General features: G+C 36.9%; 1 protein-coding gene across 17 annotated transcripts in view; it reads left to right on the top strand.

Annotated features, from left to right (window-relative positions):
- Positions 1 to 25,276, top strand: part of DYRK1A (dual specificity tyrosine phosphorylation regulated kinase 1A) — a 161,837-nt gene that overhangs the window by 55,469 nt on the left and 81,092 nt on the right. For 7 of the 17 annotated variants that reach the window (XM_036242434.1, XM_036242435.1, XM_036242433.1 and 4 more), the window contains one exon: positions 13,709 to 13,794. In XM_036242434.1, the coding sequence (XP_036098327.1) occupies positions 13,785 to 13,794 (10 nt within the window). In that variant the 5' untranslated portion in view covers positions 13,709 to 13,784. Of the gene's footprint in view, positions 1 to 3,292; positions 3,510 to 5,327; positions 5,426 to 13,708; positions 13,795 to 15,134; positions 15,228 to 24,840; positions 24,992 to 25,276 lie in introns of those variants that run through there. The other 10 variants (XM_036242442.1, XM_036242436.1, XM_036242437.1 and 7 more) reach the window with 7 other exon arrangements.

The raw sequence follows: 25,276 nt of genomic DNA, 5'->3' as shown, positions 1-25,276 counted from the left end.
CGAATATCTATTCTGGTGAGGCCAAGTGGAATTTGAAGTGTAGGTTGGGAAATGTTAACATTAACAAATAAGTCATATATATTAGAATTGTGACTTTGTGTCTGCTGATACCCTATGCCAGTCATTTTTACAGACTTCTCATTTATCAAGAAAGTTCTAGGTCAAGATTTTAAGGTTTAAGATTCTAACTTTAGATTTTGTTTTATTATCAAATGCACATTCATTTTAGAAAATTTAGAAAATACAAAAAATAAGAATAATAGTTCACTCTACTTTCTCTCTCTGGAGATAACTATTATTTACATTTGTGTTTAACTTGTTTTATTTTTTTCCTCATAGAACTATTTTTTGCTCCAGACTGCTTTAGAACTCACATTTCCTACATTAAAAAAATATATTTCCTTGTCATTATTCCACTATACTGATGTGTTTTTTGAGCATCTACTATGATATAATAGAAATATGAGACTCACTAGGCAGTAGATAATATCTCTGGAGTAAGAATGTGACAGATAATTAACAAAATACAGTGATAAATAATTTAATACAAGCTCAGAGGAGAGAGTGGAGTGGCTCTAAGCTGGATGAGGGGGAATTGAGGTGGTCTTGAAGCAGCAGTTCTCAACCTGTGGGTTGTGACCCCTTTGGGGGTCGAACAACCCTTTCACAGGGGTTGCCTAAGATATAACAGTAGCAAAATTACAGTTATGAAGTAGCAGCAAAAATTTTATGGTTGGGGGTCACCATAACATGAGGAAGTGTATTAAAGGTTCGTGGCATTAGGAAGGTTGAGAACCACTGTCTTGAAGGATGAATAGAAAGATTAAGGTGAAAAAGGAGCACATTTTAGACAGGGGAAATGATTTGGTGCTGAAGGAGGTTAGATGGTATTCGATAGAATGCCATTCTGAGCTCTGAGTTCAGGGTCATATGATTTGATGGAATGTTTTTGAATTATACAGGGCTTAAAGGAAGGTTGAAAGTCATGTGGTTCAGGAAGATATTTGTGGCAGCTATATGTGGGATGAATTGGGACAAGGGATATGCTACCTTAAAGTGTAGTAAGTAGTTCCCAAACCTGGCAGTGCTTAAGAATTACCTGGAAGTTCCTCTTTAAAAAAGATCTCCCACCTGAAACGCCACAGATTATTGAATCCTTCTTTGTGATTCCTGATTCAGGATCTTTCAGAGTGAAGTCTGAAGTATAGTTTTGGGAATATCCCCCTGTGGTTTTGATATACCATCAGGCCTAGGAGGTGCTTGGTTCTAGGAATCCTCTGTAATAGTGAGGATGATATGAGGATCTGGATCAAGATGATTGCACTGGGCATTGAGAAGAGTGGAAGACTTGAGGCATTTTGAAAATTGGTAGGGTTTAGTGAGACCACTTAGAGTAGAAGAAGTCAGCAGTTTTAATGGACTCACTAGAAGAATGGTGGTGCCTGGGGCAGAGCTGGGAAGGTGAGTTGTGTAAAGAAGGGTAAGGAGGTGTTTTAGGCATAGTGAGTTTTGGTAGTGATGTGATACTCTGAGCGTTACCCAGCAGCTTGTTGGTGTAGATATGGAGAGAGAAGTTAGGATGAAGGAAAAGAGTTCAGAATAATTAGTTCCAAGTAAACGTTTGAAGTACTTGTTTTGTTGTTTTGGGGGGCCTGGTCCCCAGTGGGGGGCATGCAGGAGGCAGCCAATCAATTGTTTCTATCTCCCTCTCACTTCCTCTCTCTCTAAAAATCAATAAAGAAAAAAAAATAATAAAGTACTTCTGGAGAGAATGATTTTAGAGGAATGAGTGGAGGGGCCAGGAACTAGAGGTATCACCTGAGGTTGGGACTAAAAGTAAAAAAGAGACATGGGATATTTGGAGGATAACTGGTACTCTGAAATATAAGACCACACATTTTAAGTATTTTTGAGGAGGTAGCATTTTTTTTTTTTTTTAATCCTCACCCGAGGACATTTTTGTGTTCATCTTCAGGTAGAACAAGAGGGAGAGAGGGAGGAAGAGAGAGAGAGAGACATCTATGTGAGAGAGACACATTGACTGGCTGCCACCCACACGACCTCAACCGGGGCCGGGGACAAACTGCAACCGAGGTACGTGCCCTTAGCGGGAACCAAACCTGGGTCTCTCTGGACCACAGGACAACGCTCTAACCCCGAACCAAACAGGCCAGGGCAGGAGGTAGCATTTTTGTAAGTTCTTCAAAAGTGTAGCAGGGAAGACAAGTAAAATTAAACTTATTTTACTACTCTTAGTAATAGGCTTGTTGGAAGAAAATGTGAGCTGTTAATAATAGTGTGTTTTTAATTAATTCTGGGCCTTGTTATTTTTATATATTTTTGAAAATGCAAAAATAATTAAAAGCAGTGGTTTATAAAAATACATATAATTATATATAACCAACTAAATATAAGTGTGCATGCTTTTATGTCAAATAATTATATACAATGTATATTTTATAAATAAAATTGTGTGTGTGTATATATCTATTATACTTTAGACCCATCCTATTTAGGAAAATGAGTGTTATCAGAGGGAGAGAGCAGAGTAGTTTTTGCATACATCTCTTAGGCTCTAGTTTGGAGACTATTGATTGAACATAATTCTTTCTGTGTCTTCTGACAGATACTGCTTTGCTTATAGAACACATACACAAGTGAGTTCACCACAGGTGTTCAGGTTAAGGAGGGAAATGTAACCAGGATAACACTAAACAGTGGATCTCATCCTTGTGTTGTTTAGTCTTTGAGCACCTAGAGGTCATTGACCCATTCCTTTTTAATCTCTCTAATGAACTAGGATTGAGTTGAGTATGTAATAGAAAATTTGAGTACGTTTTGTGTAGGTGATATAAAATAATCTCTTAAGGAAGCAAATCAACAGAAGAGATAGAAAAATCTTGGTGTTTTGTTCTATTACTTTGCTCTTGATTCCATTAGCAAGTGGGTAAAAGCAGGCTTCACATTTCAAAATTTATGGTACAGTTGGCCCTCGTTTATTGTGGTTAATCAGTTCCAGACTCTACTGTGATAAATGAATTTCCGTGAAGTAGGATTCTTTATTTATAAATAGAATATTTTTGTAGTTAGAGCATAGAAAACCTGTTTATGACCTTCTAAATACTTTTTTTAACATTATTAGAGCCCTCTAGACATGAAATAACACCCTTTAGTCACCATTACACTCGTATTACCCAATATGTTAGAGAAAATAAGACATATTAGACGTTACAATTATATTATTATTGTACATTTAATTACACACATACACACACACACAGTTCTTACATAGAACCACTAACCTATGAAAATAGTACACCAGCCCTGGCCGGTTTGGCTCAGCGGTTAGAGCATCAGCCTGTGGTCCAGAGAAAATAGTGCACCTTGTTCGATGGTGAAGCGATGAAGATGAAGAGATGTACTGCACAGCAAACAAGAGCAAGGTTGCTGCTCCTCTGAAGGCACGGCCTCAGTAGGAGAGTCTTCAGGTGGTGCAGTATCTTCAGCAGGTGCGTCTTTGTCTTCTTTTGCTGAAGGAGTACTAGGAGTAGACAGTGGGTGTCTGGGTGCACGGCTGAAGAACATCGTGATAGGCAGTTGCTGGCACTGTCTTTGCATATGCGCGAGGAGCCTTTTGTAGGGTTCTATCGCTCCATCAGGTGCATTCCGGAACCTCAATGCACGCATCATTTGTGGGTCCCATTTGCCAATCATGTCTTGTACCACCTTAATCGTTCTCACGACTTTCGAGAGATGTTCAAGTGTAAGGTCAGCTTCCTCGTCCTGACCCCCAGGAACCTCTGGCTGCTCTTCCTCCTCCCTCACAGACTTGATCATCTCCATCCTATCCTCGTGAGTTAGGGGATCCGAATGTGTCTCCAGCAGCTCATCCATGTCATTGCGGGTCATATCCGTGAAACCTTCTCCTCCCAGCATCTGGGCCAGCCTAACTGCTTTATCCACTGCCGAGTTGCTTATATCCTCTGGGGCAAATCTTCTGGAGTCGTGGACAATTTCAGGCCACAACATCTTCCAGCTGGCCTTCATGGTCTCCGTCTTTTTTTTTTTTTTATCCTCACCCGAGGATATTTTTCCATTTTTTGTACAGATAGAGTGGGAGGGAGAGAGAGAGAGAAACATCGACGTGAAGGGACACATCGAGTGGCTGCCACCCGCACGACCAACCAGGGCCGGGGACAAACTGCAACCGAAGTACGTGCCCTTAGCGGGAACCGAACCCGGGTCTCTCCAGACCGCAGGCCGACGCTCTAACCACTGAGCCAAACTGGCCAGGGCCATGGTCTCCGTCTTTATGTCCTTCAACGCAGTCTGGATGTTCTTTAGACAGGTCGCGATGGTATACTGCTGCCAGTACTCCTTCAGCAAGAAGTTCCCCTCAAGGTCCATGCCTTTGACGAGGTGCTGCAGGGTGTTTCGTGTGTAGAGGGCCTTGAATGCGTGAATAATGCCTTGATCCATGGGCTGGATCAGCGAAATGGTGTTGGGAGGAAGGATCTTGATCCGCACGTGTTGTAGGATAGGTCTTGTGCATGACCTCCAGCACTGTCCATGAGGTGAAAGACATTAAACTCGAATCCCTTCTCCGTGAGATACAGCTTGACTTGGGCAATGAAGCACTTGTGGAACCAGTCCAATGACAGCTGCTTTGTGATCCAGCCCTTGTCGTTGTGCATCCAATGCACCGGCAGCAGGTTCTTGTTTTTATTCTTCAGGGCCCTAGGGTTCTTGGCCTTGTAGATTAGGGCAGGCTTGAGCAAAAATCCCTCAGCATTTCCACACATAACGATAGTCACATGATCCTTATATGCCTTGAAGCCACAGACTTTGGCCTCATCTTTGAAAACGAATGTCCAGGAAGGTATTCTTTTCCAGAATGGTCATATTTAGTTCATATTGAACATCTGTTCTGATGATACTCGCCCTCCTCAAGGACCTTGTGGAACATGTTGTTCACGTAGTCCTCTGCTGCAGGCTGGTCAGCAGAGGCAGCTTCTCTGTGGAGAATGACACTCTTCAGATGACACCTCTTCTGGAACTTCTTGAATCAACCCTTGCTCACCGTGAAATCCATGAATGTTGCAGAAGAGGGTCCTGGTTGAGGTTCGTCTGCCGTAAAGAGCTGATAGAGCTTTCTCCCGATGACCAGTGAATCCAGCGGAATATTCTTGCGGCTGTCGCTGATCCAAACGGCTAGGGCAGACTCCGTTTTCACTATGAACTTATTACGACTTGTCACCACATGCTTTGCTTCCTTGTTGAAGAGACAGTAGCTGTTCCATGGATGTTCTTTTCATCTTTATGGATAGAGTGAATGGTAGAGTCATTCAAGTAGTAATGGCAGGCAACCTCCACAATTTTGTTGCCATCTTTGATCACATCCAAGAGTTTCACCTTTTCCTGGATGGTAAGCATTTTCCTCTGGCGCTTAGTTTCATCATCAGAAGGCTTAGAAGAAGCAGCACGTTTAGGAGCCATCGTGGGGCTTAGATAAAAGTTCTCAGAAATTGCAGACACTTACAGGAGCAAAGGTGCTTCGATGCGTAGCAATGTAGAAGCATGTACGAGAGAAACAAACTTGCATGAGGCTGAGCCAATCAGTGGCCAGGGTAGGAAGAGGATAGGATAGCCAGTCAGTGAACACGCTCTGATTGGGTTGGTTTCACCACACCTGATTTTTTGGGAAAAAGTTATTGCCCACACAAGGAGTGGCTGAGCGGTTGCACTTGGCATTGAAGGATTTTGCGGGGGTGTTCGAATACATAGGCCTACAGTCCATACGTACAGTAATTTAAATTTAATTGTAATACAAGGGTGTATAATTGACTCAGACAGCCGAGCGCGCGCTGTATCATTTTCACTGTCTCAATCAACTTTTTAATGCATATATTTGAAAAAACCACGATAGAGTGAAGCTGCAGAAGTCGAAGCGCGAAGTGATGAGGGATGACTGTAGTGAAAAACTGGAATCAGCCTAAATATCCCCCAATAGGTGTTTGCTTAAAGTAAACCTATATCTGTGCAGTGTAGTACTATACAACGATTTAAAATCATGCAAATGTAAGTTGTTGATGTAAAGGTGTAGAATTACAAAAATAAGAGCAGAGATTTATTATTTTAGGATGGTGAAATTTTGTATGACTTTTAGTTCTTTCTGCCTTGTTTCTTTTTAAGCAATGAGCATGCAGTATTTTGTAATCAGAACAGTCTTATTTATTTCATATAAATAATGGGAGAAAAACTTGAGGTTTTTAAATTTTAAATGGAAAGAAGACTGTCATTGTTCAGTTCTAGCTTCTAAAAAACAAAATTGCACACAATTGGCTTGGAATGGTGACAGGATTTGTTTTTAATCATATGGTTCTGATGAGGATGGGCTATAGAGGGTAGACTTGAGCAGGGAGTGTGAGCAGAACAAGGAGTGCCCTAAGATAGGAATTGGTAGAAATGGAGTCATGTGTCCAATTTGAAAGACTTTTGTGAGGTGAAATCCAACACAAGAATTTGTGGACTGGATGTGGGGTAAGCAATAGGAAAGAGGTTATAGATGATTAGGGTCTTAGTTTGGGAGATTAGGGTGATGGTGACATCCATTAACTAAGACTGAGAATACAAGAAGAAGAAGAAGTGGATTATTTTCTGCCCTGCCTGGTCTTTCCTTCCTTTTTTGAGCAGGGTAGAAGGATGGGGAGATGGATAGCAAATTCAGTTTAACATGGAGTCTGACAGCAGCAGTTTTGAAATCATTTTGGTTGGATTTGATTCTTATCTCTCTACCATTAGTCATGTGTGACTTCTCTGGGTCTTAGTTTCCTCACCTGTAAACTGGGGATAATAGTGCTACTTACCTTCTGCGCTTATTTATGGGGATTAGTAAATTAAAGGAAATAGGTGTCCATTAAAGATAAGACACCTCATGTACAGTAATAGTTGGGAAATAGTAATAATTGAGACATCTAAGATCAGTTCACTGGGCTCTTGGAAATGTGGACCTGATCTCTGTGGAGAGAAGTGGGCCAGAGGCAAACCAGCTTATGAAAGTCTGCTTAATTCCACATATAACTAAAAAAAAAAAAAAAAAGAAAACCCCCAAAAACTTAATGTTGACTTTCAATAATCTGTCTTAGAAATGAGCCTTCTGGAACTTAGGTCTGCTTGTAGTAGGGATATTTCCTAGTATCTGTATAGTAGCCCCTCTCTAGTAGTCAGAGTTGGATTCCTCAAAACTTTTGTGTTCTGTGAATTCATATTTGAGGAACTCAGAATTCAAGAGAATACATGTAAATATGTTGATAGTCTAGATGGTTGATACAAACTTGTGTAAATCTTTGTTTTCACATTCAACTAAAAGAAGACAAAGGATGGCAAGAAAAATAGAGTATCAGTGGTAGTTTATGTATTAAGAATTAGTGACAGGGCACTGCACTTTATATCAATTGATCATAACCCCTAGAAAGTTTTACTCTTTCTCCTCCAGTTAAAAAATTGTCAATGCATTTTGTATTATTACAGATAACGTTATGAATATGAAATATTCTGCTTTAATTATTGCTGTAATCAAATATCTAGCACCTAATTTTGTCTCTTTCGAGCCTAGATACAATCCCAGAGAGGCCAAGTAATTTTGATTCTTGAGGTAGCAAAAATTTTGGCCAATATTTATTTATATCTCTCAGCTCTTAGTTCTTGAACCTTCTCTCCAGTGCTTGCTTAGGGTTTTGTTAGTTCTTTTCATATAATTTCATGAGAAATTATATTCTTCTATCCCCTTTATCACGTATCTCAGCTACTCCCACTTCCAGCATGTGTTTGGAGTTGTATAATTCAAGACCCAGGTTTCTAATCCTTCATGCTATTGTATCCTGCCGAAGGCTTTCATGCAAAAATGACTTAACTGCTGTTGGTTTTTACCCTCTTTTCAGTTTGTTCCCTTTAAAAAACTTTTAAGGGAACATATAACGGTCTGTTACATGCTATAATAAAAATTTCTCTGCTTCCATTCTTCTAAACTGAAATGCTTTTTACAAATTAATTTATGCCCGGCTGGTGTGGCTTAGTGGATTGAGCGTTGTCCCATAGACTGAGAGGTTCTGGTTTGAATCTGGGTCAGGGCATATGCCCAGGTTGCGGGCTGGATCCCCAGTAGGGGGCGTGCCCGAGGCAGCCAGTTGATGAGTTTCTCACATTGATGTTTCTATCTCTCTTTCCCTTCCTCTCTCTCTCTCAAAAAAAAAAAAATCAATAAAACATAATTAAAAAAGTAAAAATAAGCCCTGGCCTGTTTGGCCCAGCGGTTTGAACATCAGCCCTCAGACCAAAAGGCACAGGTTTAATTCCGGTCAAGGGCACACACCTCAGTTGTGGTTTGTCCCCAGCCCTGGTCGTGGTTGAGTGGAAAGCAACCAGTTGATGTGTCGCTCTCACGTCGATGTTTCTCTCTTTTTTCCTCTGCCTGCCTCCCTCCCACTCTATCTGAAGATAAATAGAAAAATATCCTTGGGTAAGGATTAAAAAATAATGTTAAAAAATAAAAATGAAACATTAATTTACTATTTTTTAAAAATATTTTTTCTTGCCCTGGCCGGTTTGGCTCAGCGGTTAGAGCGTCAGCCTGCGGTCCTGAGAGACCCGGGTTCGGTTTCCGCTAAGGGCATGTACCTCGGTTGCAGTTTGTCCCCGGCCCTGGTCGGTTGTGCTGGTGGCAGCCACTCGATGTGTCCCTTTCACATCGATGTTTCTCTCTCTCTCTCTTTTCCTCTCTCTCCCTCCCGCTCTATCTGAATAAAAAATGGAAAAATGTCCTCGGGTGAGGATAAAAAAAATAAAATAAAAAAATATATTTTTTTTCTTTATTGATTTTAGACAGATAGAAACATCAATGAGAGAGAACATCGACTGGCCACCTCCTACATGCCCCCCACTGGGGATTGGGCCCACAACCTGGGCATGTGCCCTGACCAGGAATTGAACCAGCGACCTCTTGGTGCACGGGTCAATGCTTAACCAGTGAGCCACACTGGCTGGACTAATTCACTCTTTATTTCATCTTTGAGATGGTTGAGGGAGAAGAATGAGTTCAGGGTCTTAAATTAGACTTATACACATGAAGTTTCTTACATCTTTATAATTTCCTGGTAACCATTTCAGTGATCCTTAGTGAGAGGCATTTTGGTGGTGGTGTAAAATAAGAATTTTTGTGTAGGACCAGAGCTCTCAAGCTGTGACCTTTGGCCAAGCCGGTTAATCTGTCTGACTCTTGCTTTCCCCATTGAGGAAATGGAAATAAAACTGCCTACTTGTGTCTAGGGCTGTTAGGAGATTAAATGTGTCAGTGTCTGTAATGTGTCTCAGGTCAGTGGTTGGTGCATAGTAATTGTTCAGCAAATGTTCTTTTTCATATAGTTTTACTCATAATTTTGATTTGATATCACATTCTAAAGTCATGTGCTTTTTGCCTTTAAAAATTTTTTTAAGGCGGGTACTATTTTTTAGGGGTTCTGGGGGGTATCATAAATATTCTTGATTGTTAGCATTTCACTTGAAATCCTCAGTTAGTGAAAACACTTTTTATGTGTGTGCCATTTGACCATCTTATAGGGAATTAGACTTATAGATTTTTGTCATTGTGTTTTGGATATCAAAACCATGACATTTCTCTATTTTCTTTTCCTTTTGACTCTGTTGGCTATTAAAATTCTTGAAAATTTATTTATAAAATTATTGTATGGAAAAGTATATTTTCTGTTATTTCTTTAACCTGTTAGTGTAAAGGGGCAGACGTTTATAAGGAAAGCTAGCCACAGTATATAATTTAAACACTTTAACAGTATATACTTTTTAGATAATCATATTGTAATTTTAATTTATGGAATCACGTTTTAGATCTGTCAACTAAGTTCTCCTTGATTTCATTTTTTGTAGCTTTATTTAAAGGTGTAACTTATTTTTAATTGGCATCTTCTGAACTATTTCAATTCTATTTGCATTATATTTTATTTTTTCCTGAGATAAAAATTTAAATTGTAAAATATACATATGAATATGTAATGTAAAATTTATGCCAGTAAAAAACAACTGTGTCCCGGCCAGTGTAGCTCAGTGATTGAGCATCTACCCACGCACCAGGGGGTCACCAGTTCTATTCCTGGTCAGGGCACATTGCCCAGGTTGTGGGCCCGATCCCCAGTGGGGGCATGCTGGAGGCGGCTGATTGATGTTCTCTCTCGATGTTTCTCTCTCTCCCCCTCTCCCTTCTTGTCTCTCTAAAATCAATAAAGAAAAAAAAGTTAAAAAACAAACAACTGTGTACTTCCACCTAGCTTGAGAAATAAAATAGTATCTACCAGTACTGCTGAAGCTTGTATCATATTGATGTTTTTCACTGCTGCTTATAATCCTTCTCTACTGCTTTATTTTGAAACTAGATAGGATTTTTAGTTTTGTGTTATTACAAAACATTGTGACATTGGAGAAAACATCATACCTGCCATTTAATTCATCAACTTCTCAGTTTATCTGGATTCATCATATCATGCTAATGTATTCATTTCAGTCACAGTTTTGCCACTCTTGGTCTTTGTGGATTAGTATTAATTTTATATATCAGTATGTCAATGCTTTTAATTAGGCGTCTTGATATTCTCCCTGTCCTCCCTCTCTTTCTCTTTCCCCCTCCCTCTGTTCCTTGTATCCCTGTACATTAATTTTATGCAGTGATTTTTAGACAAATAAAAACGGTTTGTAAATTTAGCTACAAAACCACTTAAGCTCAGTTTCTAGATTATTCATCGACCATTCATTATATTGTCCTTGGCAAAGTGTGAGCCAAAACGTACTGTAAGAGTGTCTCAGGATAATGGGAGATTCCTGTGGCTAGGATAGGAGATGCTTTTCATTAGCATCTAATCTTTGCTCCATAATTTGTGAATGGCTCCATTTGTGGAGGAAAAGATAAAAAATTTACTGTAGATTTTTTTCAGAAAAATGTAAAATACGGTCTTTTTTCATACTGCTTCTGTGTGTGTGTGTGTGTGTGTGTGTGTGTGTGTGTGTGTAAAGTGACCACCCTGAAGGATATGTGGAATAATCACTAGAATCATTATTTAAAGCAATCCAAGGTCAAAACTTAAGGAGTTTATCATACTTAGTATATGATGGTTTAGTTGCTGTGTATGTCAGCAGCACATTTTGTAACTTGGTAGAGAGATTTTATTCTTTGCTAAAAGGCTGCTTTTCACATGAGGAGTGATTAATGGATGACTTCTAAAAGATGTCAGATTTTAGGGTCAGGCTATTTTGATGAGCCATAGCCAGATGCGTTATCCATTGTGCCACTGGCTCTCCCATACTTACTACCTTCAGATGTTTAAAACAGTTATAAAATAATCTGTTAATTTCTAATAACCTTTAATAAAATAAAAAGAATACTAACGTCTCATTTGATTCTGCTTCTTAGAAAGTGCTTTTGTAACAGTAATATCTTTTTCTGTTGAAATATTTGAAGTTCTTGGGGGTGTAGGTAGCATTGTAACATTTTATATGTGAAGAATATGATGTTAACAGCCTAAAGGGTTTGATAATATATAGTGTATAGCTAGAGATTTAATTTATATTTTCTTTCCCCATGGTTTATGCTAGAATGGAAAGGACTGATCATTTATGTGGGGAAAAATTGTTAGAAAACTATGTTTTTGAAGTAAAAACTTTATCATTGTGATGATTTTAATATATATTTGCATATTACATTATGTTTATTAAAATATTTTAGAAATTACTTTATAAAACAATTAAGTTTTAGCAATACAATTTTGTAACAAAATAATGCACTACTACTTTGCATATTTCTCCTTCTCTGAGGTATAAAACATGAAAAGAGCCCTCTACAAGGCCAGAGAATAGGACTCTAGTTAAAGAATCACTAGTTGATTGGCTTGGGAACATTTCTGATTTTTATTTATTTAAAAAAATTTTTTATTTATTAATTTGTTTTCATTACAGATGTTTCTCAGATTTTAATATTTTTGCAAATAAAATTATTTTGATGCAGTATTTTAATATTTGTCTGTCCATCTATCCATACAGTCCCCAAATTCGATACTAGTTGCTCCCACATCTAGGATTTTACTTGCTGCCATATTGGCACCTGAACTGGAAAGTGGTTTTATAGGAATGGAATCTGGAATGATTTTAGACAGGCAGTTCCTAATTTACAAATACGTTATACATTTAAACCCCTGTCCCTGAGCTCCTCTTCCAGTTGCTGCTATTTGGAATACAGCTTTTTAAAAACCTGTAAGTTCACAAGAGAAATAAATGAAAAGCAGAAATGTTTTGGGGCAGTAAAGACAGATTTAAATGTAAATGATGACTCATTTCCCTAAAAATGTTTTTCTTCAAACTACTTTAGCAGTTTTTTGTTTTTTTTTTCACTTTATATTGTAACACTATTAGAATTCTACCAGTTAGGGGTTCATTTGGGCTAACTAGCATCCTTGTTGAAAATTGTAAATTTAGTTAAAGTGAATTATTTCAGCCTAGTTGATTTCTTCCTATCATATTCCTGAAATGAACTACACTGAGGCTAATAGGAATGTTAGGTGGTAATTTAGGAATGTACTTAGGGGAAAGGATTATTATTAAGCAGGATGATTGGGATTTCATAATGTAGAATTTAGGAAATTACAGATAGTAGGAGTTGAGAGTCCTAAAAGAGGAAAACAACCTCTGAATTTGTACAGATAAAGAGGATCTAGAATTGGTTAACTTTCTGTTTGTTCTGCAGGGTTTCTAGTACCCATGACCAGCAATATCTTTGGGGATCAATAGGTTTCTTTTGGCTAGCGTGGGACCTTGACTAACATAAGCAACATTGTTTTATTAGGAATAATTATTGAATTCCATAGTATCAATGTAAAAAATACATTTTTAGACTGAACTAATTTCTAAATTAATTTTAGCTTGTGCTGTCTTGATCTCTTCTGCTATTATCATGTGCTCTCAGTTGATAACGACAATGAGGTTGCTTTTGCTTTCCTGCCAGTCATTATGGAATTTGCTGGTCAATCATGAAATTATCAATGGAAGTAATAAGTAGGAAGTGTACAGTAAAAGAACAAGAATAAAGTGAGAGAAGCCATTCAAAGAGCAAAAGGGGGCTTCTTGGGCGTAGGCAGAGCAGCTGTGAGCAATGTTTCAGACTTCATTTACAAGTAACATTGGTAGATTGACATGTTATATTGGTAGATTGACATGTTATCTTTCCTATAAAGTAATTTTCATTACCTGTGATTACCTCTGATAGTAAGCCACGATGAAAAGTGAACTCACATTCATATTGATTTGTGAATTGATGGTGATCACAAAATGTAGATTCCCTCCTGCTGCAAATAAATTATGTAGACTAGTGGAAGATTGACTGCTTTATTTCATATCTGGAAATGTATAAAGTTTTCATTGTTAGTAGGTAGATTTTAAAATATTTTTCTCCCTGGCAATTGAATACTTTATATTTTATATCTAATCAGTTTTCATTAATAAAATTTATTTTCAAGTAAGCTTAAATAATGTTAATAATGAATTTGAATTAATTTGATCTCTGTTTTGAGGATTATAGTTATAATAGATGTTCCTCAATTAGAGGTAATTGTCTTGCGTCCTTATCTCTTATCATAATCTGTTTTTCTTCACACAGTGTTATAGTTTTGCTGCTGGACTCTTCCCTCCCTTCCCCCACCCCATCAGGATGATATGAGACTTGAAAGAAGACGATGCATACAGGTGACTCAAGTTTTAAAATATGGTAAAACTATGGCTGTCTGAGAGAATGTGATATATGTTGAATGTGAGAGCTCTCTGGTAAATAGTATCAATGGGAAGAATTATTTATATCAGTAATGCAAAGATAGTTGGGATATTTATTTAACTTGACTTTGGGAATCAGTTTGATAATTAGTAACTTACAGTAGTATTAATACAAATACAGCTTAGTAGTTTTGCTAGTACTTGACCTTTTAAAAAGTGGATGGTTGACTAATAATTTGAGAATTGATTTATTTCTGTTAAAAATAAATAAAATACTTTCCTTTATGGTTGAATGCATGTTTCCCTCAGATCCCTGTTAAAATAGAGCAAGGCTTTTAAAGGCTTAGTAGTGTGTCTGAAATTAAATTAAGGATATTACACCTAATGTATGGTTCCTTTAAAATATATGGTCTGGGATTTTGTCTTTTCTTGTTCCCTGCCTCCATTTCTCTATTTGTTTCTTTCATCCTTTTGTCATTTGTATTATATAGGAGAAGCAGTATAGAGTCATTTTTGAAAAAAATATTTTTAATTGTTTTAAAATTGAGCTGCTCTTACTCAGACATGGAAAAATTGAGGTTATTCCATGTATGGCTATGTTCAAACTCTTGAAAATGTAGTTAGTGTAGCTAATGGATATAGTGTAACTAACTTTTAAACTTGTGTCTCCTTAAAGCAGGTCGATTATGAGGCATTTTGTTGAAACCAAGTGGCTTATATTTGTAGATTTTTGTCTGAGATAGTCTTACTTGATTATATTTATAAGTCATTTGAAAATGTGATCTTTAACTGTAAAAGAAGTAACTACATAAACCCTGGATAGATATTTAATTACATTATAGGTGTAGCTGTTAAAAGTTTTTGTCATTGGTTTTTGTTTTTGATGGCCTTTGTTTTCAAAAAGAAGCAAAAGTAACATTTTTTTTTTACTTTGGAGTAGTGGGATTTAAAAAAATACCTCAGGTTTGCCATTTTGTATGAAGAAATGTACTTGAATATATTTGCAAATTATAGATCAAATAATATTTCATATTCATGAAGGACTCCAAAAACATGATGGTAATCCTTTTTTAAGTAAAAAAGGTGATTGTGTGATAATCCGTAATCTGTCTCTCAGGCGTGCACATATATATTTGTCTGTACATATTAGAGGTACTCCATGTACACAGTCTGGCTGAGTGGCTGATAAAATAAACATGACACTGAAGCTGAAAATCACCATCATAGAGAAAAAAATAGGAAAATTTACAGAGAAAATTTTAGAATTTTATGAAAATTTTGTTGTCAGATTTTATAAATTTGACCTTTTGGTGCAGGAACAGTTTCTGAGCACTGTCCGTTCCGGGATTGCTCCTTGGGCACTGTATTGCACATTTGCTATACCAAGTAGATGCTCACTTTGAACTGAGGTCAGTAGAGGAATGAGTGCTTTTGGTGTGCCTCCTAGATTTATTCATGAATATTTATAATTTTGGAGATTTTTTTAGTGGCAAAGTTTATATTTTATTTTTAGTTTATCATTATAAGATCTAAAGAGTTTCCAGAAAGTTCTTTCTCTTGAAAGGCTTATAGATGAAATGAAATATCTAAAGAGTAAATACAGTTTATAAAGATTGTCTGGTTATTTTCATGAATGCTAGAACACAAAAAATTTCTACAAAAATTAATGATATAATCCAGCCTTTCTTACGTGGCTTTGTATTCTTTAAAAAGTTTTCAACATTTCTTAGCTATAAAGGAGGAAAACCCAAGAAAGAAGGTCTGGCTCGCTCTAATATAGGTATTAGCTATTGGTGTATTTTCCTCTAAACAATTTGAAAGTTAATAATTGTTTTTGAACATGAAATTAACAGCTTTCATAATCATTAATGAATGCCAGCAGTTTGCTCTTATTTTACCATGCACACATTTATTATACTTCAGCTGGTAGAATTTTACTACAGTAAGGCTCACAATGTGTTTTCAATGAAAGTTATTTGTAGAATGCTTATGCACTCTTGAGAGCATATGTTGTTTTCCCCAGGCATTCATGGCACTGACTTCATTTTGGTTAGATGTGACGATACCTCATTCTACCATTTCATTGATTAGGTGCAGGCTCTGGGATGCTGGGAAGGACGTTGGAGTAGGCACTGACTGGTCTTTCAAAAGTCAAAGTTTAATAAACATCTTTACCGAACACCAAGCCAAAGTCAAACTTTGACGTGTGACGTGTGTGTGTGTGTGTGTGTGTGTGTGTGTACACATAGGGGGTCTTTTAACATATTTTAATATATAATTTAAAATGAGGTAAAATTGGATTGTCTTTGTTAATTTTTGGAAGAAAAATCATTTGTAACAAAACAATTATTTGGCTAAAATTTGCTCTGTACCAGGTACTATAATAGATACTCTGCCCACAAGGATCCTTGTGCTTAGGAATCAAGGAACACATTTCAGTTGGAGGAGGAGGCACATATGTAAACTCATGATGCAATGGATGTTTATAATAAAATTTTAAGACTTATCTATTGAATTTAAGGCATCTAGAGTAAAAACAGATAAGACTCTCTGGTTGATAGCAATGACAGTAATGGCGTCACCTGACACCTATGTCAAAATCTATGTTTGTGTTCAACACTACTCTACTGAGCTCTCAACTCATGGAACTGTTCCCTGAATGTCTCTTCTACACACACCTCTATGCCTCTCATTTATTCCTGTTAGTTATAAATGACACCATTCTACTCACCATCATCCTGGAAACCTAGGGAGCTTTGAATTAAACTTTTTTTTAAAAAAATTTAATTAATTAAATTCTGAGATTAAATTTGGAAGATGTACTGGCTCAGAGTTTACTCTGCTCATTAATATAAAGGCTCTTGCATTTAAAATTTTTATATTTTTATTGATTTTTTTTTTTTTTAGAGAGAGAAGAAGGGAGACGAAGAAAGAGATGGAAACATCTATGAGAGAGAGAACCATAGATAGGCTGCCTCCTGCAAGCGCCCTTTTGGGGATTGAGCCTGCAACCTGGGCATGTGCTCTGACTGGGAATCGAACTTGGTGATCTCTTGGTGCATGGGTCGACGCTCAACCACTGAACCATACTGGCCGGGCAAGGCTCTTGCATTTTTAAAATGTATTTGATGAAAGGTTATCCCCTCTCATTTATTTTTTATATATACCCTTTAACATTTAATGGAACATTATTTGACAAAAGCTCTTGGATATAGCAGTTGATGCCATTCTTTTTGTTGTTGTTGACATGGACTTCTTGAACAACTAAAATTATTAAACAATAGTGATAGGTCAGTCACCTTAAAACTTTAGTTCTAGAACGCAGAGAACTGTAACTCTTTTAGGATGAAGAGCCTTAGAAATTTTAAATTATGTTGATTTGTTTATGTTGTTGTTATATTACTTTTTTTTTATCCTCACCCAAGGGCATTTTTGCATTTATCTTCAGATAGAGCGAGAGGGAAAGAGGGAGGAAGAGAGAGAGAAACATCGATGCAAGAGAGACACATCGACTGGTTGCCACCCACATGACCCCATCCGGGGTGTGGACAAACTGCAACTGAGGTATGTCCCCTTAGCGGGAACTGAATCTGGGCTTCTCTAGTCCCCAGGCCGATGCTCTAACCGCTGAGCCAAACTGGCCTGGGCTGTATTTCTTCTATATATAAATTTAAATATTTTAAATCATTTGATGTGGCAATTTTCAAATTTTAAATTTTCTAACTCATTTTAAAATATGAGTTTTGCCCTGGCCAGTTTGGCTCAGCTGGTAGAGCGTTGGCTTCAGACCTAAGGGACAAGGGTTTGATTCATGGTCAAGGGCACGTACCTGGATTGCAGGTTTGATCCCTGGGCCAGGTCAGGGTCATGTGGGAGGCAACCAATCTATGTGTCTCTCTCACATCGATGTTTCTGTCTCTCTTTCTCTCCCCCCCTCTCCACTCTTAAAAAAATCAATGGAAAAATATTCTCAGGTGAGGATTAACCAGAAAAAAGGTTTGTAGGCAAAAGTTTGCATACTTAAGTAGTTACAGAAATATGGCCTATTATTTATAGAACAATTAGGAACTAGAGCTATAAATTTAAAAAAAATTATTTAATCCCATTCACATGACAAGGTACTTTGGGGGAATCAAGGGGTTTGTACATTTTAATATTTTGGTTTATAGTACCAATTTTCCTCCTGCACATGGAGGGAACTAAGAAGCATAATGCAATAATAACTTGTAATACATGTAGTGCAGAATGCAAACATAGCATATGCCCAGTAGATGTGCTCTATTATTTTCCCTCCCAAATGTTACCATACTATTTATACATACTTGGGGCTTGCATTTTCTCCTTTATTTAAGAAATTGGCATATCTTCTAACATTGCACATTAACATCTCAAATTTTATTTGTTCTGCCTGTATTCTCAGACTTTATTTAATTTTATTTTTTTATCCTCATCCGAGGACATTTTTCCATTTTTTGTTCAGGTAGAGTGGGAGGGAGAGAGAGGAACAGAGAGAGAGAGAGAGAAACATCGATGTGAAAGGGACACATTGAGTGGCTGCCATCCGCACAACCGACCAGGGCCGGGGACAAACTGCAACCGAGGTACGCGCCCTTAGCGGGAACCGAACCCGGGTTTCTCAGGACCGCAGGCCGACGCTCTAACCGCTGAGCCAAACCGGCCAGGGCTATTCTCAGATTTTAAAATAGTCAGTTCAAAGTCATATCTAGTTTACATTATTAAAAAATTTTGTTGAAAGACTTTTGTTGTTAGGCATTTTGGAATTTTGCTGATTTTTCTGCTTATTGGAATTATTCTGAAAGGATTTACAGGAGCAGGGTAGATAGGGAAAAATGTGAGACATAAAAGTTTTTTTTGGGAACCAAGTTAGCTTGAGAAATAAATATATATATATATTTTTTCCATACTGATGTACTTGAAATGATTATATAATATCCATTTTTACATGAAATAGTAGAAAAACATTTTGTTACAGTTACGCAAATTTATTGTTGAAAGATAATCTGAAATACTGTGTGTGTGTGTGTGGGGGGGGGGTTAATCCTCACCTGAGGATATTTTGTCATTGATTTTTAGATAGAGTGGAAAGGGGAAAGGGGAGAGAAAGAAAGAGAAAAGTCAATGTGAGAGAGACACGTCCATTGGTTGCTCCCCCAGAGGACCCTGACTAGGGCTGGGGATTGAACCTGCAACCAAGTACTTGCCCTTGACCAGGAGTCAAACCCTCCATACTTTGGTTCTTTGGCTGATGCTCTAACTGCTGAGCCAAATCGGTCAGGGCAGTTTATATATTTTTAATTATTTTAAGATCAGATAGTTTTTGTAAAGAACAAATTAAAAACTCAGTAAGCCTAGCAATCAGAGAATAGCATTGTAATTTTTTAGTGTATACATTGCCTGTTATTTTATGTGTAAGTGGCTTCTTCAAACAATATTTAAAAAACAAAATTGGGGTCATTTTACTGACTTACAGTCTTCTAAAATTTAAACATTTCTTTATCACTAATATTCTTTTATAGCATTATTTTTAATGGCTAATTAGTATTTTACAAATCAGTTGCTGTTTAACCTATTCTCCATTGTTGCTAATTAGTTCATAAATAATGTTTAAGTGAACATTATTGTGGTAGTCTTTGTGTTCATCTTTGATTTATTGCCATAGGTCCAATTCCTAGAAGTTGCGATTGTTGGGTTAGAGGATATGTATATTTTTCAGACTTCTAATATTTTCAAATATCTTTTAAAAGTAAAGTTAATGATTCTACTAGCATAATTCTTCCATACTAAATAATTCTGAGTACTTGAAAATGTTTGCCAATTTTGTATACAAAATATAACTTAATATTTTAATTTGCATTTGTTTGAATATTTAGTAAGATTGAATAAGTTCCCCAAGTTTGTTACAAATTTACATGTTCTGTGGATTTTCTTTCAATATTGTTTGCTGATATTTCTCTTGAGTTTATTTCTTGTTAATTTATAAGAGTTTCTCATTGAACCCTTACTGTTGCCAAGAAGTATTCTACATGATATATATTTATTAACTCATTTTCTCTTGATGATAACTTCACGATCGGTAGGTACGATGACTAACCCAGGTTAGGTAGCCTGCCCCAGGTCACAGCTAGTAAGGGATGGAGCTAAGATGCAAACCCAGGAATGACTTTGACCTTAACCAGTATGTTCCTGCTTTGTTGCTTACTGCTAATACACTTTCCAATTTGCATTTGTGTTTTAATTTTGTTTATAGTATCATTTTACACAGGAGCTTTACATTTTTGTGTGAAGAGACTAGGTCTTATTTATTAGTGTGATGCCTGGAACATAACTGATTCTCAAATATTTGTAGGACAAATGAAAAATAAACCCATTAAGAATCTGTTGATGGTGATGATCTTTTATTTTATGTATTATATTTCCTCTTTTAAAGGGATTCCCAAGGGCTTCATAAATAGTTTACTCTTCTTTTGATAAGATACAATAAGCTTATCTGTATTAGCTTTTCTGGAAAGTATGGAAGTAATTACTGCTTTAAAAAGGAACATGTGTTCTTAGACAAGCAAATATGAGTTGTGAAGAATGTGTATTATCGACAGTGATTTGAATTGTAGATTCAAGTGAAATAAAATATTTGTTTTGGTTCTGGGAATAATTTGATGGAGTTTGGTTTTTCGGAATTTTAGAAAGTGGATAGATTTGGCAATTGTTTTAAAAGCTTTTTGAATAAATCTTGTTTTACTTTAAGAAGATACTTTAAAAGGGAAACCCAAACTAAGAAAGCTGATGTAAAAAAGTTATTATTGTTTAAGGTTTGGGTAGTGTAAATCAACTCCTCCAAAAGTGAAATTTAAGATTTTACTTTTCATTGTTTTTTCTCCCTTTTCCTTTGGTGGTTGACATCAGGCTACCTCGTGGGTCCCTCTTAGTATAGTTGAGGCTTTTTATATCTTTTACACTAGTGTTTTCAAAAAGTGGGTCTACTAAATGGGTCTACGTTAGAGAAAAGCACAAATAGGTTTCTTTTCATTTGTACACATCATGCACAAAATACACTACATGGACTCAAGTACTCAAAAGAAGACACTTGAAAATGTCAGTATTTATCTTGTTAATACAAAAAAGCAACAAAAAATAGTTCAACTGATAAGTTTAGATTGTACTTTTCTTCTGTATTAAACATTAATTACTCAACTTTCATGCATATGTTAATAATATTTAATATTTTGGAAGTAAAAAATGAAATAGCAGTTTTCTTTTTCTCCTCATACCTTAGTGGAAAAACCCCTTTTAATTTTTAGTTTTTATATTTTTCCTTTGGTTACTTCCATCACTTTAAATATGTTTAAAGCTGTCTTATTATTTAAAAAACTAATGACTGGCCCTAGCCGGTTTGGCTCAGAGGTTAGAGCGTCAGCCTGCGGTCCAGAGAGACCCAGGTTTGGTTCCTGCTAAGGGTGCGTACCTCGGTTGAGTTTGTCCCCAGCCCTGGTTGATCATGCGGGTGCAGCCACTTGATGTGTCCCTTTCACGTCGATGTTTCTCTCTCTCTCTCTCTCTCTCTCTCTCTCTCTCCCTCCCTCCCTCCGTCCCTCTCTCCCTCCCTCTCCCTCCCACTCTGAACAAAAAATGGAAAAATGTCCTCGGGTGAGGATAAAAAAAATCAAAAACTAATGACTGTCCTCTCAGAACGATGAAATCAAATAACCCTCTATGCTACCTCTCTTCCTGCCAATTTCTGTTCCTTTTTAAACGTTTTTCTGTTGGTTATAATTAAAATTTTATAAAACTGATTTAAACCTCTTTTTCTTGACTCATTAGTTTTAGACAGTTTCTCTTGATTTCCCAGGATATGAAATGAGGGCTTTAGTACCCTTTATATTTCTCCTACCTCATGCCCTTTACCCATCAGATAATTGCTTTTACATTGTATGTAAATATATACACTTACACACCTTTCCTTAACTGTAATTGGATTACAAGTTTTTTGCGTTGAGGTTGAAATAGAAAACTGAAAAGTATACTAGAAAAACTAGGATATATATATATATATGTATGTATGTATGTATGTAGATGTAATAAATATGTCATTAAGTTTATTCCACTCATAGGAGAAATGTTAATACTGGATTGAAGTGTAGTGCAATGTAATGGTGATTTTAAATAATGATTTAATTTTATGATATGCATTCAACTGACCGTGCAGCAGATAATTAGTTGTCTAGTAGTAATCAAGCCAACTTTTGCCCCTCCTTCTACTTCATTTTTCTTTTCTACCTAGCATGGCACCTGCCACTTCTGCTGTGGTTCCTGGTGTCAGCTTTCGGTCTAGGCCTTTCTGACATTCCTTTGATTATTGGCTTGATCCCATTGACCTTTTTGTCTTGACATCTGATGGAATCTTTGGTTCACTGGTGTGTCTCCATCCCATGCTTCAATTAATTGATATTATATTTGGGATTCTTTACTGCTGATTTGGTAAATATTATGGAGGATAACAGTGAGTATGCTTGATCTATCTAGTGCTCTAGATTTTCTTTTTAGAAGAACTTTCTTTCCCCAACTTAAGAAAGTGAGCTTCTAGATTTGATACTGGTTCCTTGCCAGTAGTCTTATTTATTTATTTATTTTCTAAAAATATCCTAGGGTAAATATTTATTTTATTTATTTTTTATCCTCACCTGAAGACAATTTTGTATTTATCTTCAGACAGAGCGGGAGGGAAAGAGGGAGGAAGAGAGAGAGAAACATCGACGTGTGAGAGACACATCAAGTGGTTGCCACCCGTACAACCCAACCAGGGCTGGGGACAAACTGCAACCGAGGTACGTGCCCTTAGCGGGAACCGAACCCGGGACTCTCTGGTCCACGGCCCACTATCTAACCACTGAGCCAAACCAGCCAGGGCTTGCCAGTAGTCTTAAAGGATTTTTTCAACTACTCCTTCAATTGTGGCTGTCTTTGGTTTTCTGTTTACTGTGAATTCTGCTAGCATATATTAAGAACTAGGTACCTTTCTTGTTCTCAACTGTACATGTTTTCAGATGACATGAAAATTGACAACATACTTAATGCAGATTGTATAGATGAATAAGCTTAAGGAAAATGCAACTATTAACTCTATTTTATTGCCTTAATGAGCACAATAGAAAAAGGGATTTTAGTCCTGGCCTGTTTGGCTCAGAGGTTGTAACGTCGGCCCACGGTCTAGAGAGTCTCAGGTTTGGTTCCCGCTAAGGGCACGTACCTCAGTTGCAGTTTGTCCCTGGCCCCGGTTGGGGTTGTATGGGTGGCAACCAGTCAATGTGTCTCCTCACATTGAGGTTTCTCCCCTCCCCCCTCTATCTGAAGATAAATGCAAAAATGAAAAAAAAAAAAGGGATTTTAACCCCAAAGTTAATTTTCAAGAATCTTTTTTTGTTAATTTAGCAATGTGCTTAATTATGATAACATTTATCTAAATAAAGGCTTGATCAGTCAACTTTTATATTTCCATGATACCTGCATGAAGGAGCAAAAGTATATTTAATATACAACAGTTAAGTGTTCATAATGTTCTAAGTGCATTTTTGGTTTGGGAGGGGAAGGGCGAGGAGGATAGGGCCATTTCCCAAACATGAATTAGTTGATCCACAAGACTACAGTCCTAAATTTTAAAATTTATGTTTATAATTTAGATGTGAATAACAGTTAACATTCTTTTTTTATTTTAATCCTCACCCAAGGACGTTCTTCCAGTTTTTGTTGAGATAGAGTGAGAGGGAGAGAGAGAGAGACATCGACGCTAAAGGGACACATCGAGTGGCTGCCACCCACACCAGGGTCGGGGACAAATTGCAACCGAGGTACACGCCCTTAGTGGGATCCGAACCCGGGTTTCTCTGGACTGCAGGCCAACACTCTTAACTGAGCCAAACCGGCCAGAGCAACATTCTATTTTTATAAGTGGACTTATTGAGAAGGTGAGAAAAATGCATTAGGGTAGCTTTTAAGTTGAGACTATATATATCTACGGGGTTTATTTAATCTTTTGTAAAAGATGTCCAGCTAAACAATATATGGTGGCAGCCTCACTTTATTGAATAAGGAATTACAAACTTGATCAAAGTAGTTGCTCAGAATTTAAAAAATATTTTTCCAGATTAGATGGCTTCAAAATTAAAAAAAGAATACATTTTATCCACTTGCCATTTTTAAAACTTTAAAACTACATTGTGTTTCTCACTAAAATATACAGTCATTTGTATGGTATGATTTGTCATTTGAGATAATCTTGGATGATTTATTACTTGGCATAATAATGGCCTGTTACACATTGAGAGGATAGAGGCTATTGATGTATCTCGAGCATCATTAACTGCAGATGAGAAGCTAGCAGTTATTTATTCTAACTATATTTCTTCTTGCAATATAGGAGAGAAAATGTAATTTGAGTATTGTATTTTTTTTTTTATTCTCAATCGAGGACATTTTTCCATTTTTTGTTCAGATAGAGTGGGAGGGAGAGAGAGGAAGAAAGAGACAGAGAGAGAGAAACATCGCCGTGAAAGGGACACATCGAGTGGTTGCCACCCGCATGACCCAACCAGGGCCGGGGACAAACTGCAATTGAGTCACGTGCCCTTAGCAAGAACCGACCCTGGGTCTCTCTGGACCGCAGGCCGACTCTTAACTGCTGAGCCAAACCGGCCAGGGCTGAGTAGTGTATTTTTAAAAAGTTAATGCTTAACTGTATACTTAAAAACTTATTTTCTTTACTAGGATTTCTAAAATACATATTTTATGTAATAAAGATTCTAATTTAGTGAGTTAATTATTTTTAAACACAGATGTTTAATTTCTGATTCTAAAAGTAGTATTCATTGGTATTGGTACTTTCCTAAACTCCACAATATAAGTAAGTAGATTTTTAAAGCACTGAAGATTAAACTGAACAACATTTAAATTTAGGGTGTTTTATTCCAGAACATCTATCATCGGGCAGAAAATGTTTCCCTCTGTTTCCAGGTTCCAAAGGAAATAAGAGTGCCAAGGTTTTAATTTTTTTCCCCCTTCAAGGATGGCATAATTTTGTGATACGAAGAATGTTTAAGAGGTGGACCAGGATACAGTCCTTGATTACATGGAAAATTCCCTCTTTACTACTGTAGATTGGAAGGTATGGTGGGTTAGGATTGCTTTATCAACATGGAGGGAAAAAGGGAAGTTTGAAGTTGGGAGCACTAACCAAGAAATTAAAGATTTATGGGCATGAGTGTGAATTATATTGGCTTATCCTTTTTATTTCTCTTCTTACCTTTATCCTTAGGAATTAAAAGTGTCTTGTTATGGTTCTAGGTAGTTCAGAAGCACACCAAATGGCATAAGTGGAGATTGAGCCTTTCTGGAAATGGATTAAATGCTTTGGGTTACTAAACGTTAGAGAGTGATTTTCAAGCCTTCC

The sequence above is a fragment of the Molossus molossus genome, unplaced genomic scaffold (assembly GCF_014108415.1).
Source record: "Molossus molossus isolate mMolMol1 unplaced genomic scaffold, mMolMol1.p scaffold_m16_p_5, whole genome shotgun sequence".
Taxonomy (NCBI): domain Eukaryota; kingdom Metazoa; phylum Chordata; class Mammalia; order Chiroptera; family Molossidae; genus Molossus; species Molossus molossus.
The sequence above is the reverse complement of the archived record's forward strand: the minus strand, read 5'-3'. Positions and strand labels throughout refer to the sequence as shown.